At 46.7% G+C, this 14962-nt stretch overlaps 1 protein-coding gene across 1 annotated transcript in view; it reads left to right on the top strand.

The window, feature by feature from the left end:
* PLB1 (phospholipase B1) overlaps nucleotides 1-14962 on the top strand; it is a 127238-nt gene that overhangs the window by 56858 nt on the left and 55418 nt on the right. The window contains exons 18-23 of the mRNA XM_046661319.1: nucleotides 3077-3135; nucleotides 5152-5225; nucleotides 6731-6774; nucleotides 10826-10934; nucleotides 13714-13765; nucleotides 14373-14453. Of these exons, the coding sequence (XP_046517275.1) occupies nucleotides 3077-3135; nucleotides 5152-5225; nucleotides 6731-6774; nucleotides 10826-10934; nucleotides 13714-13765; nucleotides 14373-14453 (419 nt within the window). The remainder of the gene's footprint in view (nucleotides 1-3076; nucleotides 3136-5151; nucleotides 5226-6730; nucleotides 6775-10825; nucleotides 10935-13713; nucleotides 13766-14372; nucleotides 14454-14962) is intronic.

Here is a 14962-nt window from a genome sequence, read left to right as displayed (position 1 = left end):
GACTTATTATCTCTTGCAGGGAATCCTTCAGAATGACCAACATGAGAACCCGTGCACCCCCACCCCATCAATCTGTCTGTCTACACATATACACACCACATGCATGTAGACATGCATGCACATAAGTGAGTGTGTGTTTCCTTTCTGTGCACTACAAATTTAGGAGACAAGAATGGCCAGTTTCAGCTGTCTCTTTATCAAACTGTAATGTGCTTTTGAAGCAAATCTGTCTCTCTCTTCCATATTTTATCAGCCCCAAAGATTCCCCCTCACCTTTGCACGCTAGCTAGTGTGCACAGAATTCACTGTATCACACATTACAGCAACAAGAATATGGTGATTGACTGTCATCACCAGGAGCTAAAATAAACCCTCTAGAGTTGAGGGGAGGAGGTCTTATTTTCTGTTTTGTTGGCTTTTTTTTTTCCTACCCACAGCCTTCTTTCTTTGAGAAGAGGTCATTTTAAAGTTCTCAGGCTCAGCCCCGTGGACGCGTGCTAATGTGTGCAGCTGGCTTTGTGATTTGATATTGTTCTTCTAACCACATATCCTTGGGCCCGCCCGAGTTCTACTAAATCAGAAACTCTGAGGCTGGAGACCAACCATCTGTGTTTTAACAAGCTCTCCAGATGATTTTGATGCATGCTCAAATTTGAAGACCACTAATCTATAGATTTTGCATACATAGACTCACAACTATGTGTAAGTTTGCATGCTGTCATAGGAGAAGTCAGGGACTTTTACTTTTCCAATGAGAGCAAATCCTGAGTGGGGGTGGCAGTTCCCCATCTGCAGACAGCATGGAAGTCAGGTAGACAAGATGTCTCCACGGAAGGAGCCGAGACCTGGATCTCCAGGTCCTTTTGAACATTGTTTCCACTGAGTGTTAATACAGCTTCCCACGCAAGTGTAATTATACACCCATGCTTTATGGGTACAATGGGCTAAATGTAGTCCAGTTGTGTTGAAAGCATCTTGTTCTCTGTTTCACTGCATGTTTTATAGAGCGACTTGGCAAAGAATGGCCGTCAAGAAAGCCTCCTTGCAGACAAGTTTCAGTTTACCCATCTTAAGCAATGACCCGCTGAAATGATGGGCTTCCTCCCCGAGGGGATGGGTCGCTCCTGGGACAAATGCTGCATTAGACTTAGTCCAAGGCACGAAAGCTATTTGACAATTTAGTTCAGCATCGCACCATCAGGGACAATGGAAGGCACATCTGAGTAAAGATGGAGCTACATCAAAGTCAGGATAACTATGGGACTAAGGTATTCCAGGGGAGCAGGAGGTGAGCTTGTGATTTGAGGGGACAGAGCTACATATGGCATAAGGAATTTTAGATGTGGTCCCCAAATGCACTTTGATTCATTTTTATATGTGTATAAGCTAAAGGGTTAGATAGATATGATACAGGTGTATGGATGCAAGTTATTAAACATATAGCAATATTCATGTTAATCTCCTCACTTGTCAGCCAGGCATAAAAGGCCTGTGGCCCCAACCTACCTTTCCAATGTTATTTTTTGTTAGTCTCCTTCCTATTCCCTTCACTTAAGCCAAACTGTATGACTAGCTGTTTCACAGAGCTCACACAGTTTACCAGATGGTACCCCTCCTTTATGCTTTTCTCTCCATCACCCTGCCTTGCTCTCCTTCAACCTTATCTCATCATATCCTGAGTTCAAACACTACCTTCTCCATGAAGCCTGCTCTGAACCGTCCCCCCGACACATCCCTAAGGGTCACTCATCGCTCCAGCTGCCGAATTTCATATCACTTGATAGCTCTCAGAGGTTCTCAGCCTATAAATTATTACAAGCATGGAAGTTTCTCATTTCCTCCATCAGCTGTGAGCTTCTTGGGGGCGTTCTCCGTCTCCCATCACTACATAGACCCCAGAGCATCCAGTCACTGCTTGGTGGTCAATATGTTTGTCACACGGGTACACAGCTGCCTAGCTACGTCATAGTCTGTGCTTAAATTCAAGAGCTGAAAAATAGGATGAGGCTGTGGAAAACAGTTCCTCAAAAAGCTAAACATAGGATTATCATATGGCCCTCCAATTCCTCTCCTCAGTATATACCCAAAATAACTGAAAACAGACATTCAAATAAATATTTGTACGTGATGCTCCTAGCAGCACTATTCACAATAGCCAAAAGATGGAAACAACTCAAATGTCCACCAACAGATGAATGGATAAACAAAATGTGATGTATCCATACAATAGAATATTATTCAGCCATAAAAAGGAATGAAGTGTTGATTCATCATACAACATGGATGAACCTTGAAAATATGCTTAGTGGAACAAGCTAGACCCAAAAGGTCACATGTTATATGATTCCATTTATATGAAATATCCAGAATAGGTCACTCCAATGACAGAAAGCAGATTAGTGGTTGTGAGGGGCCCAGGGGAGTGGGGAGTGGCTGCTTCATGGGCATGGGTCTCCTCTGGGGATGATGAAAATGTTCTGGAACTAGACAGTGGTCATGGTTGCACAACATTGAGAAGGTACTAAACGCCATGGAATTGTTGACTTTAAAACGGTGAGTTTCATGTTACGTGAATTTCACCTTGATTTAAAAAAATAGCAGTATAAAAGCATTTCCCTTTTCACTTTACAAATACTGAGCTGATTTTTTTAATAGGATGATATAATATTTTATCCCAAATATCAACAGATCCTAGAATAAATTAAGTATTGGTTGCATCTCCACTGCAATTCCTTCCTTCCTCCCAAATCACATTGCCGGGAGCTATTTCACACCCTGAGAGTAACTGCTCACCTTGTGGCATCAGGTTTCACCAAACACCAGCAGACTCTGCTCTGAAGGCTGGTCCACCTTCCAGCTCCCTAACCCTGCGTCCAGTCCAGGCCCCTCAAGGGGCAGCCCCGCTGTCAGGCTCCATGGCTGCTATGGCTGAGCCTTATGACAAGGACGGGCTCTTTACATCTTTGTCTAAAGCTGAATTGCTATTAAAAACTTTCCGTTTTTCTGGAAGGTCTTCACTTATTTTCAGAGGAGCTAGGACCCCTGATCTTCCATTCACTCCTGCTTGTGTTCTCAGTTCACAGGCTGAAGCTGGCGGACATCAAGGTAATCGGAGCCCTGGGCGACTCTCTCACGGTGAGTTACCTGACTACAGAAGGCGGGGGCAGGAGAGGCAAAGATCGTGACTAATATAAGAACTGGAGAGAGAAAATCTTACTCCCGTTAAAGGCTGCCACCTCTCCAGGCCTGATCACCCCCCTGCCCATGCTGGAATCCCACATTCCTCGCCCACCGTGTTTTCCCACCTCCATTCTAACCTCGTCATTCCTCTCCCAACGAGGGCATGGAGAGAGCCGGAAGTGGGGGAACCCCAGAGGGAACATCTGTGGTGGAAGGGACCCAGCTCAAATCACCAAATCACACCGCCTGTCGGGGGCGGAATGCAACTAGGTTCCTCCTCCACCCACAGGCGTGGGCTCCTCACAGATCTGGCACTTTGGTTTGTCCCTGCAGGAAAGTTACGGGAGGGCGAAGAGATGATGAGTCAGGACAAGTGCTGGGGGGCCGGGGGAACAGGGGTCAGCGGAAGAGACGCAGCCACTAAAAACGATCCCAGCCCATCTCTGCAGTGGCTCCATGGTGATGCCTCAGGCCCTGCAAAGAGCCCTCTGTGAAAAGCAAAAGGGGGCCCTTAGAGAGCTGGGGGGAGGGTCCCAGAGGGTCCCAGACACAAGCTCCCGTTCAGTAGCGGCTCATTACACACAGTCCAGCTGCGGTTCTCTGGGTCAGCAGAATTCAGGGCCTCCAGCTGAACCTCCCTAAAGACCAGCTGACACTCTCATGTCATGTGGCCTATTCACACGGATATTATCTCACTTGATATCCTCCCCTGGACAAAATCCTGCCAAGTGTGACTCTCCTTAAACTCAACCAACAAAGAAAGTGAAGCTGGGGGAGAAGTGAGCTCCCACCGCCACGTAGCTGGCAGTGCCAGACCAGGACCAGAACTCACGCATCCCGACTCTACGTCTATCCTTGTACTGTAGCCCCATGACCTCTTGGCGACTCTTCACCCCAAGGCCCTACTGCTCATAAGCTTCCGGAAAGGGCAGGCAGGCGGGTCCTCAGCACTGCTTATCCCTACCACTTCCTGCTGGGTGTGGCCCCCTCGCCCCTCCCAGAAGCCCAGGTCTCCTTGATGCCCTCTGGATAAGGAGTCATTGAGAATTAGCACAGCTGGTCAGGACTTCCTGGGGAGGCTGCATTTTGAGTGTGACATACCAGGCAGGCAGCAGAGGCGCTGGGCACCAGAGAGCAGGGATCACACCCTGGGGCCTTTCATGGAGGCCAGCCCTTCACCCAGGTGGCCTGGAGGCCAGCCTTCAGCATGACCTTCGGGCCAGCCCTGGTCAGAAAGAACAGGCTTTAGGCAAGGGACATGCCCCTGCAGAGTGTGTCCAGGTTGTGGTTTTGAAAGACGCTGCTCTTTCTTCAACTGAGGGGTGGGTACGAGGCATTTCATTTTATTACTATTTTTTAAATTGTACATATGGAGATATATTAATATAAAAGGATTACACTATGCTTCCTTTTATGATATATTTCACAACTTAGAAAAAATGAGGAGGAGCTGGCCTAGTGGTTAAGTCTGGCGCTCCACTTCGGGTGCCCAGGGTTCACAGGTTCAGATCCTGGGTGCGGACCTACATTACTCATCAGCCATGCTGTGGCTGCATCCCACATACAAAATAGAGGAAGATGGGCACAGATGTTAGCTCAGGGCCAATCTTCCTCAGCAAAAAAAAAAAAAAAAAGAAAAGAACTTTTTAAATGAGGAAAATGGGACCCTGAAATGTGTACTTTTGAAAGATGGACCCAGCAATCTAATTTTCAGAGCACTTTTGCTAGCTCTGAGTCACTCGGTCGTGGTTGTGGCAGGGTTTTCTCGAGGTGAGGCCAAGCTGGGGAGGGCTCCAGGATTCCAACCTCCCCAGCAGGAGAGCTCGCACATCTCTGAAAAGGCAGGATGCACATTAGGACAGGGCACTCTCTAGATTGCAGGTTCCAGTGCCCAGGCCCCCCAGCCAGGACGAGAGCGCTGCCCTCCTGGCTGGCGGGAAGGGACACTCACCCCATGCTGTTCCCTCTCAGGCAGCTAACGGGGCCGGGTCCACACCTGGGAACTTGCTGGACGTCTTGACTCAGTATCGAGGCCTGTCCTGGAGGTGAGTGAGGGCATGGTAAGGCCCTGAAGACCCCTTCACCGCAGGGCAGGAGGGACCCCTGAGCACACAGATAACAACTCCTCTGGCAGAGGGATGAGCTTTTCCATGAGAAACTTCTAGGTTTAATTGAGGAAGACATTTATCCATGTCCCCAAACCACTACATTCCCCCAAACAAGAACTGGGACCTGAGTAGGAGTTTGGGGGAGAAACTACATAAATGTTTGGGTTGGAAAAGCTTCTCTAGCTTCCATTTCTCCCTCTGGGAAGTAATCTCAGAGGGAGGCACTGGCCTTTAGAACCAGAGATGTGTCTGAATCCTAGCTGCCCACCTCTGTGTGACCTTGGGCAAGTCACTTAACTTCTCTGAACTTGTCTCCTCATCTTTGATTCAGGGATAATACTACTACTTGAGCACTGCTGTGAGGATTGTAGACAATTTGAGCACTCAGCACAGTGCCTGACCTAAAGTAGGATTAATGGTAGCTGGCATCATTATTAAAGGGCCTTCATTTTACAGATGAGAAAGCCAGGCTCAGAGAGGGCAAGTAACCTGTCCAAGATCACACAGCCAGATGGTAAAAGAACAAGAAGTAGAACAGATGGTTCCTGACCCCTATTCCGGCGCATTCCCCCATGGTGCATTGCTTCGTGCAGGCTTGCTCCTGCTCTGTAATCAAACCCAGGCCGCCACAAGCTGCAGGGAGCAGGACTCTGCTTTACCTCTGCGCTTTGACTCCTGGCTCACACCAAACATGAGAGGGCAGGTGTGGCGTTCCCTCGGCCTGGCGTCTGGCATCACTGGCACCAGCTGGAACCCGAGTGTTGAATCCCCAGCATTGTCCTTCGCGATGCTGCACAGAGTTAAACTCCAAACATTCTGAGAACCTTCTAAATGTTCCCAGACATACTTGGCAGAGAATGAGGGCATATGGAAAAGCAGGGAATCCAATGAACTCTGGAATGTTGCATGTCTTCATGCTAGAAACCCATCCAACTTTGATTTCCTTGGAATTTTAGAAGTGGCTGGGAAAATGAGATGCTCTCTAGAAGACACCCTTTAGAAAACGGGTTTTCCCAAGAGAAGGATGAGGGCAGAGCCCCTCACCGTCTTCAGAGACGATGACGATGCGCAGCCGCAGTGGCCAGTGGGGCAAGGCTGGGCTCCGCTCCAAGGAGGGGGTCCCTCGTCCTTCGGAAGACAGGGGTGATGGGGGCCCACTGAGTTCCCCTGCCCCCATGCCGAGGGTCAAAGTAAAAATCAACCAAGTCAGCCCTGACCGTTGAAATCAGCTTCTTGCTGGATGCTGCCGTTTGTGGGGAGAGGGGAGAGGACTTGCTGCATGCTGGTTTGTTTTCCATGTTTCTCCTGAAACAATGAGGAAAGGGCGAGCTCCAAGCCCCCAGGGTGTTTCTCAGCAGGAGAAAGGTCTGTCTTGGTGGTGTCTGGGTGTTCGCCGTCGCTGGCACTGTCGACCTTCACTTTCTGTCTTCTTCCCGCCACAGCTGCGGCGGCGACCAGAACCTGAGCAGCGTCACCACCCTGCCCAGTGAGTACGCGCGCCCCCCCATCCCCGCCCTGCGCGTTTCTGCAGCGCCCCCTGGCGGCGGCCGCGGGCGTGGCAGGGAACCGGGCGGCAGAGGACCGCCGCGGCCGGCAGGGGGCGCTGCTTCTCCGAGGCCGTGGCCCGCTCGGCTGCTTGAGAGGTTGAAACCGCGGAGAATTTTGTGGGGGATGGGGGGTGGGTTTAAGAGAAATTGCATGTGTCCAACGAAAGAAGAGAGCAAGAAAGGAATGGAGAGCTCACGCCAAAGCTTAGTGCAAGTCATTATTAAGAAATGAGTCAAGAAAGAAGGGAAGGGCACCTGTCTCTGCTTGGCCTGTCGTTCTCAGCACATCACCTTTCTGGGAGGCATTGATCTGGTCACGGGCTGCATTAGGCACCACTGCATACAAAGGCGTTGAGTTTCTGTGTGTCGCTCTACGAAACCCTGCTCTTGCAGGAGTAAGGGATGACGTTACCTTGCTCAGGCGGTGCAAACCCAGCCATATTTGGGGCCCGACATTTTCCTTCAATCACTTCACCAAGGGACCTGCTTGGAATGATTTTTAAAGCCCACGTTCTTTGAAGGGCCTTGCCTTGTTCGTCTTGCTATTCTCCTTCGTGCATACACATCACAGTGCTTGTTCTTAAAGTACACATGCAGTAAATGTCACAATTGCATTCTTTTCCCTTAAAATCTTCTGGCTAGTAGTTTTGCCTGAGATGAATTTAATGGGTCCCATTCTCATTTACTTTTCTTGTAATTATCCCTTTGTAATTTAGTCCATAAACACTTGTTGAGCATATGCGAGGCTCTGGGGTATATACTGACCCTGCTCTCAAGAGTTCTCAGCCAAGTTGGGGAGGTAAAAAAGTGAAAAGTCAAGTGTAGGTCCAGTGTGGTAAAGGTGTTAGAATGCGTGAGATTGAAAAGATCAACAAAATTGACAACATATTGACCCAGGGGGATGGGGGAGAAGAGAGCCTCAAAATCAGGAACGAAAGAGGGGACATTACTACAGAAATATAAAGGATTATAAGAGAATACTATGAACAAGTGTATGCCGATAAATCAGATAACTTAGATGAAATGGAAAAATTCCTAGACAAAAATTATTGAAAATGATTCAAGAAGAAATAGAAAATCTGAATAGGTTTATAACAAGCAAAGAGATTGAATTAGTAATTTTAAGACTTCCCACCAAATAAAGCCGAGGCTTTCTGGTTTCACTGATGAATTCTATCAAACATTCAAAGAAAACAATATCAATTCTTCACAAACTCCTCCTAAAAATAGAAGAGGAGAGGATACTTCCCAACGCATTCTGCGAGGCCAGTATTATCCTGAAACCAAAATAAGACAAAGATACCACAAGGAAAGAAAACTACAGACAAGTATCTCTTTTGAATATAAATGCAGAAATCCTCAACAAAATACTAGCAACATATAAAAAGGATTATACCCTATGACCAAGTGGGATTTATCCCAGGAATTCAAGGTTAGTTTAAAATCCAAAAATCAATTAATACACTATGTCAAATAGAACAAAGAACAAATACAACCTGATTATCTCAATAGACTGGAAAAATCATTTTACAAAATCTGACACCTCTTTGTAATAAAAACACCCAACGAACTAGGAATAGAAGGAAACTTCCTCATTCTGATAGAGGGCATCTACTAAATCTCTCAGCTAACATCACACTTAATGGGAAAAGCAGAATGCCTTCCCCTGAGATCAGGATGATGCTCTTGCCACTTTTACTCAACGTTATACTGGAGGTTCTGGTCAGGGCAGTTAGACAAGAAAAGGAAAGAAAAGGCATCAAGATTGGGAATGAAGGAGTAAAACTACCTCTATTTGTAGAAGACATGACCTTATATGTAAAAAATCCTAAGGAATCCACTAAAAATTATTAGAACTAGTAAATGAGTTCAACAAGATGGCAGGGCACAAAATCGATATACAAAAATCAATTGTATTTCTACACTCTAGCAATTAACAACCTAAAAATGAAATTAAGAAAACAATTCCATGTACGATAGCATAAAAAAAAGTACTTAGGAATAAATTTAGCAAAATAAGTGCATCTTTTATCCTCTTAAGATCACAAAACATGGCTGAAATAAATTTAAGAAGACCTACATAAATGGAAAGACATCCCACATTCGTGGATCAGAAGATTTAATATTGTTAAGATGGCAATATCCACCCCCCCCAAAAAATTAATCTACAGATTCAATGTAATCCCTATCAAAATTCTAGCCGGCTGCTTTGTAGAAATTGACAAGCTGACTCTAAAATTCATGTGGAAATTCAAGGGACTCAGACTAGGCAAACAATCTTGAAAAAGAACAAATTCAGGGGCCTCACACTCCCCAATTTCCAAACTTCCTATAAAGCTACAGTAATCAAGATGGCATGTTTTGGCATTAGGATAGCTCACATGGATTAATGGAATAGAATTGAGAATCTACACATAGATCCTCATATTTATGGTTAACTCATTTTCAACATGGGTACCAAGACCATTCAGTGGAGAAAGAATAGTCCTTTCAATAAATGTTCCTGGGATAACTGGATAGCCGCATGCAAAAGAATAAAGCTGGACTCCTCCTTCATACCATATATAAAAATTAACTCAAAATAGATCACAGACCTAAAGTTAAAACCTAAAACTCACCCTTAAAAGAAAATATAGGAGCAAATCTTCATGACCTTGGGTTAAACAAAGCCTCCTAAGATGTGACACCAAAAGCACAAGTGACATAAGAAAAAATATGTTGGACAAAATTAAACACTAGTGAGCTTTAAAGGATACCATCAAGAAAGAAGGCAACCCACAGAGTGGGAGAAAATATTTGCAAATCATGTATCTGACAGGAAACTTGTATCTAGGCAATAGTAGGACTAGTAGAACTCTTACAACTCCATAATAAGAAGACAAACAACCCAAATAAAAATGGGCAGAGGATCTGAATAGACATTTCTCCAAAGACGAGATACAAATGGAAAATAAGCACATGAAAAGATGCGCAACATCAGTTACCATCAATGCAAATCAAACCATAATGAGATGCCATTTCACATCTGTTGGAATGGTTATGATAAAACAGACGAACAGATAACAAGTGTTGGTGAAGATGCGGAGAAATTGAAACCCTCACACACTGCTGATAGGAACATAAAATGGTACCGCTGCCTTGGAAAAAGGTCTGTACGTTCCTCAAAAGGTTAAACAGAGTTACCAGATGATCCAGCAGTTCCACTCCTAGGTATATATCTAAGAGAAATCCACACAAAAACTTGTACATAAGTGTTCATAGCAGCATTATTCATACTAGCCAAAAAAAGTGGGAAAAACCTAAATGTCCTTCAACTAGTGAATGGATAAATAAAATGTGGTTTATCCATACAATGGACAATTATTCCGCAATGAAAAGGAATGAAGTACTGCTAGATGCTACAACGTTGAAACATTATGCTAAGAGAAAGAAGCCAGACACAAAAGACATGGAATTGTATGATTCCGTGTATAGGAAATGTCCAGAATAAGCTAAACTATGGAGACAGAAAGTAAATTAGTGGTTGCCACGGGGTTGGAGGGAAGGGGGAGTGACTGCTAATGGGTACAGCGTTTCTTTTTGGGGTGATGAAAATGTTCTAAAGTTGGTTGTGGCGATGGTTGCACAACTGTATGAATATACTAAAAGCTATCAAACTGTACACTTTCACTTGGTGAATTTTATGGTTTGTGAATTATATCTCAATAAAGCTATTATGTATTTAGAAGAAAAAAAAGGAAAATGCATGAGAGAAGCGCCTGACCCGGACTCACATTCATTCAGCCATAATTCATTAAGCATCTGTGTGTCCCGCCAGGTGGTTAAGCATCAGCCTGCTGCACATTTTCTCTCTGTGCTGAGTGAACAGCAAGGGGAAGGGCTTTGGGGTGGGGGCTCTGCTTTATCCCCAGTGCCCACTGGTGCTTATCAAAGGAACTTGAAAATTGCTTTGGGGTAGTTACTAAGCACATCTCTTCCTTGTATTTCCAGACATCCTCCGGGAATTCAACCCTTCCTTGATGGGCTTCTCTGTTGGCACTGGGAACGAAAACAGTCCTGGAGCCTTCCTAAACCAGGCCGTGGCAGGAGCCACAGCTGAGTGAGCAGGGGAGCCCTGGGGGTGAAGAGCACAGATCCTCTGGGGACCTGGGGGGGAGGCTTGGCCTAGACAGGGGTGTATAGCTGAAGGCTGCGGGGGGGGGGGGGGGGTCCGGGGGGGGGTCTGAAGGTCAGAGGCTGGACAGGGTGGGCTCTCTTGGGGGTGTCCCTTTCTGTGGGACACAGAAACCTGCTATCCCACGTCCATCCCTACCCCAGGAACTGGTCACAATTGATTGTGATACCAGGTGTCTGTTTTGAGCAAATTACCTTGCTTTGTCCAGGACTCTCGTGTCCATATAAGACAATGGCCATCAGAGGGCTCATCGGAGTCCCGGTTCTTATCACTGTGTTTGTTAATGCTCTCTTTTGTGTGCTCCTCTCCTTCCCTTCCTCAGACGTGCTTTTTGGGCAGCCTCTTCAGGCTCTAGACTTTGTGTCCTTCCTATGTCCTGGGAAGAGCATTGGTCCTGGGAGGGGAAGCCCTGAGCCTGAGTCCTGGCCCCCCGGCCTCATCTTAGCTTCACCTAGGAGATGGGGCTGGCTGCAAACCTCTGCCGCAGGGCGTGTGTGGGGCTCAGTCCTCTGCTGAATGTGAAGCCCTGGTGAGCTGTAAATGGCGCACACGTCTTGGGTTAGGATGGTGGTCCCAGCAACAAGGCAGCAGGGCTGCAAGACCCACCTGGGGAAAACTGTTAGTGAGCCCAGGGACCACTGTGTCAGGTCTGTAGGCACTGAGTGGCAGGTCCCCGAGAGCAGGGTCGGCTCTCCTGGGTCCTACGGTTCCATTTCTCTCCACGATCCCAGAGCCTTGAGCGCTTCTGCGAGTTTGCTGCCCAGTCAGAGAACAGGTGAATGCCTTGCCCAATCTAGGAAAAATAAATGGAAAGACCTTTTCTGTTTCTTAATCCTAATTTCCTTCCAGAATAATCACAAACCTCACTTTACCATGTAGTTCCTGGGAATTCCTGTGCTTCCTAAATTCCCTGACATCATTTTTCTAGCTCTCAATACCATCCTGAGGCTACGAGCTGCCTGAGTAACTGTCTCATTTATTCATGACAGGAAAGGTGACAAATTATCCAAAGCAGAGATCATACAAAACCTAACAGATTTTATAACAAATTCCGTGGCTTCGTTTCCCTTTGTGGGGGAAGGGTGAAAGGCTGCCAATTTATTTCTTACAATTCTTTGCTAACTTTAATATTATCATAATTTGGCTTTTTTCCAAGCATATGTCAGCTGTTGGTATAAGAGGGGAGGCAGCTCTAAGCATGACTAGAGGAGGGCATCCAAGAAGGAGAGCGTAACCGAGTAACCAACACGGAGTGTGATCAATATGGCCCTGGACTTCTTCCCTGCTCTCTCCCAGGCCCTGGGGCCCTTTCGTGCAAGTCACCCATTGGTCCAAGCACGTCCTCTAGGGTTGTAGGGAAGAGTTAGGGATTAATATTCCCATTTTACTGATGAAGAAACTAGCACAAAGAGCTGAAGTGGCCTGAACAAATTCATCATCTCAACCATGTGGTCTGCCTTCCTTGTGCCCTGCAGGCTTTACTCCAGGTCCAGTCATAACCCCTCAGACATACACAGCAGTGTGCAATTTAGAAAGTAGCTTCGTGTTGATTATCCGTTGTGTATTCCATACAATAACTGTGAGATGGACAACGCAGAGGGTCAGATACCCATGTTTTCTTAACGATGATACTGAGGCTCAGAGAGGTCGAATAATCATCCTGAAACTCTGGTCCATAGAAAGAGCAGCTGCCATGATAACTTCAGATTCACAGATGAGGAAACTGAGGTTCAAAGAGGTTAAGTGGCTCACCCAAAGTCCCCACCCAGGTTATCTGATACCTAGTCTACTATGACTAAGACCAGGTCAGTTGGGCTAATAGTTAAGAGAATGATAACTAATGTTTCCTGCTAGGCACTCTGCCAGGGACTCTATTGATGATGGTGGTGGTGGTGAGAATGGTAGAAATAATTCAAAGGATTATTTCTAACTGGATGCTTACCATATGCCAGGTACTGTTCTAAGTTTTTAACAAGCACCTTATTTAATCTACCCAACAACTCTATGAAGAAGGTATGCTTACCACACCCATTTTACAAAGGAAAAATCAGAGGATTTGCAAGTTACTTTGCCAAGGTCTCAGAGCTGATCAGTGGTGGAACTGGGATGAAACTCCTGCTCTTGAGCACTAGCAGTGGCTCTTACTACACAGGGCTGCTTTGCCCGTCTCATTTATGCTCCCACTGACCTTCTAAGCCAGGGGCGTCTATCTCTCTATTTGCAGTCTTTTTAGGCTGAGAATTTAAGTCACATTCCCACAGTTAGAAAGAGGCAACTAAGTGTCGAACCCAGTGTGTCTGACTCGACCATGTCACCTTGAGAGTAAGGGGACCCTTGAGGCTGTGTTCATGGCACCTGCAGAAACAGCTCATGCTGAGGCATGAAACACACATGCAGACTTCTGTTTGCCCTGAGTGAGCCTGGCTTGGAAGAGCAAGAAAAGTATATCATCCAATATGCCGATCAGAAGACAATCCCACTGACAGTCACTTGGTCATGTGTGGAGCGCTCTGCCCTTCCCAAAGCAGCCGGGACGCCCCACCCGGTGGAGACTGAATGGGGAGGGAGCTCTGGGACAGGGCATGGTGTTCAGTCCCACTTTCCTGCTATATATTTGATTCCTACCCTCTCTGCTGAGTCCCCTCCCTGCCCCAGCTTCACAGTCCCTGCTCCTCACACGACTTCTTCCTGTGTGTGCCCGCAGGGGGTTACCTGCTCAGGCCAGGAGGCTGGTGGACCTGATGAAGAATGACATGGTAAGTCTGGGGGAGGTGCCACCTGGGACCACTTGAGGTAGACGCCCCAGAACAGGGAGTGGCCAGGAGAAATCCATGGAGACAGAGAGGGTCAGCTTTGTGGGGAGGACGGGGCCACATGCAAATCCAGAGAGTCCACCTTCAACAAAAACAATAAATGAGGCCAGCCCTGTGGCCCAGTGGTTAAGTTTGTGCGCTCTGCTTAGGCGGCCCAGGTTCACTGGGTCGGATCTTGGGCGCCAACCGAGCACCGCTCATCAAGCCGTGCTGAGGCGGTGTCCCGCGTGGAAGAACTAGAATGACTTACAACTAGGTCATACAACTATATACTGTGGCTTTGAGGGGTGAGGGGGAAGAGGACGATTGGTAACAGACGTTAGCTCAGGGCAAATCTTCCTCACGAAAAAAAAACCTCACACAAATGATTTAGCACCTACGACTGTGACCTATGACCTCAGAACCCCAAAACCAAAGAACGGAAAATAGTAATGTCCACTAGACCCTCTGGTGTGTGAAGATACATCCCTGCTAGTGTTCAGCATTTTGTATTTTCCTTGACCTGACTCTGGGGCAAGGCATTTACTTGTTTGTTTCCTTTTCATTTCAGAAGATAAATTTTCAGGAAGATTGGAAGATAATAACCTTGTTTATAGGAAGCAATGACCTCTGCGATTTCTGCAATGACCCGGTAGGTTTCCAGGCCCTTAACTCAAGACTCCCCCCAGGGAAGGATTTCCACCCCTGGTGCTGGAGCAGTACAGCTGGGTTGGGACTTGTGGTCTGGCCTAGATCCAGCCCAGGATTAACCCTGAGATGGAGAGGGCCTTCACTTCTGGAGAGAGATTCGATAGGACAAGCCGGACTGATTATGAGATTGATCCTGAATAAGTTTCCTATCAAGGGAGGCTGCCCATATCATTCTAGAAAGCAAGATAACATTCCAATGATCTAGAAAAGTCTGGCACATCTTCATAGATACTAAGTCAGCTCCTTTCTCCAGTGTTGAACTGGCTGTCTCTACCTTCATGCTGTCACTTGTAAAGGAAAGTGGATTTGCTAACGCAAGCACTTGAGCAAGGTTCAGAGCCAAGTCATTGGGGCTGATGGGGAACCCAAGAGCCAGGCTGCTGCCCTGTGGGTGTCGTGCGTCTTCCTGGAACCCCGGAATCTCTGAGTTGGAAGAAATCCCATGAGCCA

The sequence above is a fragment of the Equus quagga genome, chromosome 5 (assembly GCF_021613505.1).
Source record: "Equus quagga isolate Etosha38 chromosome 5, UCLA_HA_Equagga_1.0, whole genome shotgun sequence".
Lineage (NCBI taxonomy): Eukaryota > Metazoa > Chordata > Mammalia > Perissodactyla > Equidae > Equus > Equus quagga.
The sequence above is the reverse complement of the archived record's forward strand: the minus strand, read 5'-3'. Positions and strand labels throughout refer to the sequence as shown.